This window comes from Helianthus annuus, chromosome 9, assembly GCF_002127325.2.
Source record: "Helianthus annuus cultivar XRQ/B chromosome 9, HanXRQr2.0-SUNRISE, whole genome shotgun sequence".
Classification (NCBI taxonomy): domain Eukaryota; kingdom Viridiplantae; phylum Streptophyta; class Magnoliopsida; order Asterales; family Asteraceae; genus Helianthus; species Helianthus annuus.
The window spans coordinates 168,356,215-168,363,497 of NC_035441.2; the positions used below are offsets into that span (position 1 = coordinate 168,356,215).

At 35.4% G+C, this 7,283-nt stretch overlaps 1 protein-coding gene across 1 annotated transcript; it reads left to right on the forward strand.

Annotated features, from left to right (window-relative positions):
• Positions 1–5,185: 5,185 nt before the first annotated feature.
• Positions 5,186–7,004, forward strand: LOC110879534 (cytochrome P450 CYP82D47). The gene is made up of 2 exons (XM_022128002.2): positions 5,186–6,125; positions 6,213–7,004. The coding sequence occupies exons 1-2, from the start codon at positions 5,187–5,189 to the stop codon at positions 6,843–6,845; spliced, it is 1,572 nt and encodes a 523-aa protein (XP_021983694.1). The 5' UTR covers position 5,186; the 3' UTR covers positions 6,846–7,004.
• The last annotated feature ends 279 nt before the right edge of the window (positions 7,005–7,283 follow it).

Below are 7,283 nucleotides of genomic sequence, written 5' to 3' on the forward strand. Positions count from 1 at the left end.
AACACTATAATTTTATCCGGTGTAACATCGGGCGCGTGGCCATATCCGGCAGTACATACTGCTTCGGCTGTTGTACCCTGGGAGACAGACGCGTCGTCTTTAGTAGAGGCGTGAAATCTGTTTTAAGGGAAGCGTGTTCAAAACACGTGCCTCAACCAAGATCGTCAACGTTTTAGTGTGCTCTTTGTTGCAGTCAAGGAGCATTTTTCAAGACTCAACATGATGAATACTCGAGTCTAGGATGCTATCAAATGCGCGTCAAGGACCCACCAGAGATGCGGCTTGAATCAAGATTGGTATATAAAATTATATTTTATATTCTTTTTATTTAGTTATTGCAACCGGTATCCTAAGAATAACGAGAGTCTCTTTATTATATATTTTGTAATTATATTATATACTAGTTTATAGACCCGCGTATTACACGAGTTTTTACAATATAAATGATATAGTTATATAATCTTTAAAAAACTTTATATTACTAACCACCTATGTTAATTAGTAACGAAACTTTATATAAACGAATTTCTATTACAATATAATGGTTCACACAAGTAACTTGAATTTATCATAAAAACAACTGGCCCATCTTAATTAGTAATACTGAAAGTACCATAATAGGTGTGTATTACAAAGGTTGAATACTGAAAAACATGTAATAAACAAATTTATATATTTTTAATATGAATGAAATTATGTATTACGTTACATATAACAATGTATAAATAATAATAATTTTTAGCATTGTGTATCTTTTAAATATAACTTTTATTTAAACTAAATCTCTAAGACCTCAATTCTGCTTACACAATTCATTATTTAAGTTGTTCTTTTTCTCTTTCTCGGTAAAAAGCCTATTTTATTGATATGACATAAATTAGATTTGATATTTTTCTTAATAACTGTTATGCGAATTTAATTAATAAATAGTATTTGTAAAGTTATGAAATAAGTTAAATGTTTATATATGATTAATAAAATCTTTTCATTATTAAAGGTAATTGACTATGTTACAAATGGGTATAAAATGAAATTAATATATTTCTTAGCTCTATTAAATTGAAAACACATCATATATCAATGTAGCTACAAATCTTAATATTATCTTATCTATAAAACTTCAAAACCTTAAGTTCTCTCCGTCTATCATTTTAAAATCGAGTTCAATAAAATTTAGTCTTGTTGCGAGATAGTCCTCTGGTTAATTACTCTTTTTTAGCTTTTATTTATATGTTATAAAAACTCATATATTGATTTTATAGATAATCTCCGATAAGGATAATAATTTTTGTTTTTTTTCTTTTGTAATTTAAACTATTTTATTTTTAGAAGTACTAAAATCATGGTTTTAAAAATTTTAGATCATTTATGTATATTTTTAATCATAAATTAGATATAGATATTAATTATTATATATTATTAATGAGTTATCATACATTTGGATTAAATATTAATTATTATATAGATTTATTATTAATGAATTAAATATGAAAATGGCATGTGGCATTAATTAAAATGATGTTAAATGAGAAATTGCCATGTGGCATTATAAGTATTCTTTTATTAGTATTAGATTTTGTAATTATATTTTATAAAAGGTGAACCTAGTTCCTATACGTCACACTAAGACCATGTGTAGTGGTTTTATCAATAATGTCCCCACCATGGGGCGTTTTCTGCCATGTGGCAGTCGAGTCAACATGGGGGCATTATTGGGGGTTATTGCAAAAGTGCCGTAGTGGGAATAATGCCCAATAACGCCCATGCAATCATTTCACAATTATTATTTTTTTAAAATTTAAAACATAAAATTCTTCATTAATTTAAAAAAAATTACACTACTTGAAATAAAAAAAAACGGAAAAAAAACATAATATAAAAAAAAATTCGGATGATGATCTAGAGTCCATATTTTTCCCGAATTTTTTGGCGATGCATTTGCGTAAGGATTAATGTGTCGCCTTGGAGGTGGTCGATCGGTTTGGACAAAAACTCAATGTCCATTTCCATTTGCCTCGCCTCTTGCATCTCGTTAAACTTTTTGGTTTCTGCGTTTCGATTTCTCTGGCTCCGGTCCGAGTTGCGTCTCCGGCATGATGTCCACATCGGGTTCGGCTTGTTGTTGTGAAGGTTGCGACCCGCCGGCTTGACCAAATCCGAAAGTGGGATGCACGAATGGAGTAGCGCCACTCAATTAAGCCGCGTACGTTAACATGTTCGGGTCCATGTCTTGAAGGTTAAAGGGTTGTTGCGGTTGAGTTGTGTTCGGGTTCATGGGTCTTGAGGGGACACCAAATGGGGGTCGGAATGGATGCATCTTTGTATAAAATATAGAAGAAGTAGTAGAGAAAGTTTGACAATGTGTGAGTTTTTTTATAAAAAATATGGAAAAGTGGGTAATATATATATAGTGGGTTAATATTGGAATTAAAAAATAAATAAATAAATAAACAAATGACCGTTTGGCAACGGTCAACTCAAGTCCCCATTCAAAATTTGGCGTGGTTTGAAAAACGCCAAAACAAAATTTGGCCAAGAAAACGCCCGAAAACGCCGGGCCGTAATGGCTATGGGGTGTGTTTCGACTTTTTTTTTGAAATTTAAAAAAAAAAAGACGCCCCAGTAGGGGTCTAAATGGGTAAAGTTTCTTCAAGGGTTCTCATTCATCATCATTCACCATAAAGCCAGGGAACAAAAGCAAGTGGTTGAGGCCTTAAGCCGGTGACATTTGTTACTTCCAACTTTCCACGTAAAGGTAACAACTTTTTAAACCATGTGTCAGCGTTATAATGATGGCCCATTTTACCTTAATACTATAGATAATATTAGACCTGACAAACGGGTCGGGTCGGGTTGATTCATGGGTTAAAACAGGTTCGGGTCAGAACGTGTTCGGGTCAAAACGGGTTAATTTAAAAAAAGGTTGTTTTGGTTCGTGTCGGAACGTGTTCGCGTCAGAACGGGTTCGGGTTGAAACGGGTCCGGGTCAGAACATGTTTCGGGTCAGGTCGGATTGAGTCAGTTTTGTTAAAAAAAATACTTTTTTAAAAAAAGAGAGAGAGATTGTACTAGTTTATTAATAAAAAAATATAAAAGAGAAGCAAATTATATGGTTATCACTCACCCACATATATATCCTATCTTCACAGTGTTTTTTCATTACCACTCTTCAACCCTCTCTCTGCTCTCACACACAGAAATTGTGAACAAGGAAATTTTAATAATATCCATATTCTAACTAATAGGGCCGTTCAAATTGCTCGCCGCTCGTCGCTCGCTCGACGCTCGTTCGGAAAATGCTCGTTCGATTTGATGCTCGGATGTAAACGAGCTGCTCCGCTCGGTTCGGTTTGTAAACGAGCCAAGCATGAGCAAAGGTCCGCTCTGCTCGGCTCGGCTCGAATTATTATTTTTAATTAGTATATATACGTATACACTTACATATATAATAAACATGTATATACACACATATATATACACACACAAATATAAATTATACATATATATACACACACCTAAATATATACACACATTACACATACATATATATTTAAATATAAATTAAATTTAGAGTTTTATATGTACCACTCTATTAGATTTTGGTCCACTATATACAAATTTACAACTATATCTATATGTACTAGCCCAACCACGCATATAAAAAAAATCTAAAAGTTAAACCATAAACCGTTAAACGATAGTCTACTCATCGCCTCAATGTTTCATATCGTTACCCTAAGCCAATCGTCTCCTTCTCTCAACGTAATTGTTCGTGCAATATAATTATCGCCTGGTCGGCCACAACATTGTTATTCATAAGCAAAATATTATGCCATGAAATGTGCATGTTTTTAAACACATAAAAACTTGCTACCCAACATTGTCACTATCACTCTCAGAAAATTTAAATTGGGCGACACGATTGTCCAAATCGCTCGACGCTCGCTCGGAATTTTTACCGCTCGAAAAATGCTCGCTTGATTTGAGGCTCGGTTTTAAATGAGCCGCTCCGCTCGGTTCGGTTTGTAAACGAGCTAAGCACGAGCAAAGGTCCGCTCGGTTCGGCTCGGCTCGTGAACAGCCCTACTAACTAAATAAATTTACATATCCATATTAGCCAAAAAATTTCTTATCCTCCAAGTCAAGTTGTATTTGGTTTCAACTAGTAGGTGAACTCGCGCTTCTCTGTGCGCCGGGCCATTTTTTATTGCATTTGTTTTGAGTCAAGTCGGAAACATTGAACTGTTTTGTATATTCATACAGCATGTCTATTACAAAGCTCCATAAGGTCCATGACATCTATTATAGATATGTCTGCAACTATAGAAGGAAAACATCTGTTCTTCGGGGACTGTGCCGAATATGGATATTATTAAAATTTCCTTGTTCAAGTGTGACGGCTGGGATTTTCTTTGAAACAGTAGCGTTAATTCTTCATGATGAGCTTGGTTAAAGCGGTGGATCACGAGGTACACATGGATCTAAATACAGATTATGGATTATAGAATGATTATTAACTATAATTTTGGACCCGCACCTTGCAGCGGAACAGTTAAATCGAACAAATATAGACGTAAAAACGTTGAACCATGCATACACGCAAAATGCATGTTGCGGTGGGACTTAAAATCGAACAAAAGATATACGTAAAAATGATGAACTATGCATGCGCGTTGTGACGTGTAACTCTTATAATTTAGACTGAAATGTAAAACATTATCATACAAAAGAAGAACTAAATCAAAACAGTAATAATCACAACAATATATTATCGCCTCAATTATTGATAGATAGCTATATTTGTAGTCAAAATGTATTAAGAAGTAATTAAAGAAACCAGACTGATGATGTGGTTGTTGATGATGAATAAATTTGTAGTTAAACTTTATTAAACAAAACTGAGTTTTGATTAGTTTGTTACCCTTAATATATAATGAATATATAGTTGGAAGTAAATGGAAATAGAGTAGAGTGTAGATAGAAAAAACTTATTTATATTTGTTACCGTCAAAATATGATCATTATAACAACAGAGCAGGCCCTGATATATTAACATTTGTTTGACCAACCAATCGGCCACTTTTACAAAATACACTACTTAAAAAAAAACACGTGTGCGCATGCACACTCTATATAATAGCCACCCTGATCAAGTCATAACGATCATTGTAAACAATCATAGAATCATGGACTTGCATCTCTCTCTTACAATAGCCACATTCTCCGTTATTCTACTAATTTTCCTATTCCAAATCTTGTTCCAAAAGAGGGCAAAGATAAGCCAGAACCAAAACCCACCTCAAGCGAAGGGTGCATGGCCTATAATAGGACATCTACACCTTCTAGGTGGATCTGTGCTACCTCACAGAATTTTCAGTGACTTGGCGGATACATATGGGCCGGTCTTTACCATCAAATTAGGTGTTCGCCAAGCTTTGGTAGTGAGCGATGCGGAGATGGCTAAACAGTGTTTCACCACCAACGATAAGGCCTTTGCCAGCAGACCCACGTCGTTGCTTTCGGTTATCATGGGCTACGACTACGCCATGTTCGCCTTAAGTCCGTACGGGGAGTACTGGCGACAAGTGCGCAAGCTGGCTACAGTCGAGCTTCTCTCTCAGCGACGTGTTGAGATGCTAAAGCACGTTCGAGTCTCCGAAGTTAGAACATTCATGAAAGACACCTACGAGGCTTTCTTGAGAAACAAAGAGGTAGAAGATTCTGATACGGTGAAGGTGGAGATGAGAGAGTTCTTTGCCAATCTGGTGTTTAACATTATAACAAGAACAATTGCAGGAAAGCGATTCTCGCCCGGTGATGAAGAAGCTGTTGAAATTCACACGGTGGTTAAAAAATTCTTCGAGTTTTTGGGCACTTTCGTGGTGTCTGATTTCATTCCCTCTTTGAAGTTTATGGACTTAGGAGGACATGTGAAAAGAATGAAGTTAGTCGCGAAAGAGATGGATGACATAATTGAACGATGGTTAAATGAGCACAAGCAAAGGAGAGAGTCAAATGAGGTGAAACAGGACTTCATGGATATATTGATTTCCATAGTTGAAGCTGCTTCTAAAGATGAGTTTCCTGGCTATGACCGTGACACAGTCATCAGATCAACGAGTCTCGTAAGCTAAATAATGATATCATACCATTGATCCTATGTATGCTTCGATTTGTAAATTTTAAGCATATGTCTTTTGAAAATGTTGCAGGTAATCATCACCGCAGGGTTTGATTCAACGGCTGTAACTTTAACATGGGCTATAGTTTTGCTGCTCAACAACCCGGAAACACTAAAACGTGCTCAAGAGGAACTCGATCTCCATGTTGGAAGAAAGAGACTGGTGGACGAATCAGACATCAAAAATTTAGTCTACCTACAAGCTATTATCAAAGAGACTTTACGTTTATACCCACCTGCACCAATCTCACTTCTTCATCAGTCAACAGAAGACTGTGTTGTTGGTGGCTACACGGTCCCAAAGGACACCCTCTTAATAGCAAATCTATGGAAATTACATCGTGATCCTAATGTTTGGTCTGATCCGTACAAGTTTCGACCCGAGAGGTTCCTGACAGACAAAAAGGATATTGACCTCAAGGGTCAACATTATGAATTGCTTCCGTTTGGTAGTGGTCGAAGAATGTGCCCAGGTGTTTCTTTTGCACTCCAGTCTTTGCATTTAACATTAGCTAGTTTGATTCAAGGGTTTGAGCTAGCCAAATCATCCGATGGGCCGGTTGACACGAGTGATATCTTCCGACTGACCAACAATAAAGCATCTCCACTTGATGTCCTGCTTAGACCTCGTTTATCCAGTGATGTGTATCGTGTTGATGCATAGAATCAGGTCACCTCTAAGAGTCCTCTACCATTTCAATAACTTTAGATATAAAAGGTGATACACTCGTAAACCCAAATAAGTGAGCTCTTCGTATTGTTGGTTTTTCTTTTTTTTTTTTTTTTTTTTCTTTTGTCAAAGGGGAAAAGTGTATGCTGCTTAATTTGTTTGTTTTGTTCCTATTGTATGTTTTTTTGGTTAGATATATAATAAAAATTTAAAGGCTCAAGATTCAATCAAACAAAATCAACCAAAAGTCCTTTGATATATATGGTGTTGATTATATCGTCTTTTATAACTAGTTTTATATCCGTCCGTTGGACGGACATATTAATAATACAATGACATAAGTATTTTTTATTCTAAACAAAAACATTATTTGTTTCGAAAAGAGGCAAATTTAAGGAATATTGCATCAAAATGGTTCATATTTAGTGTGTA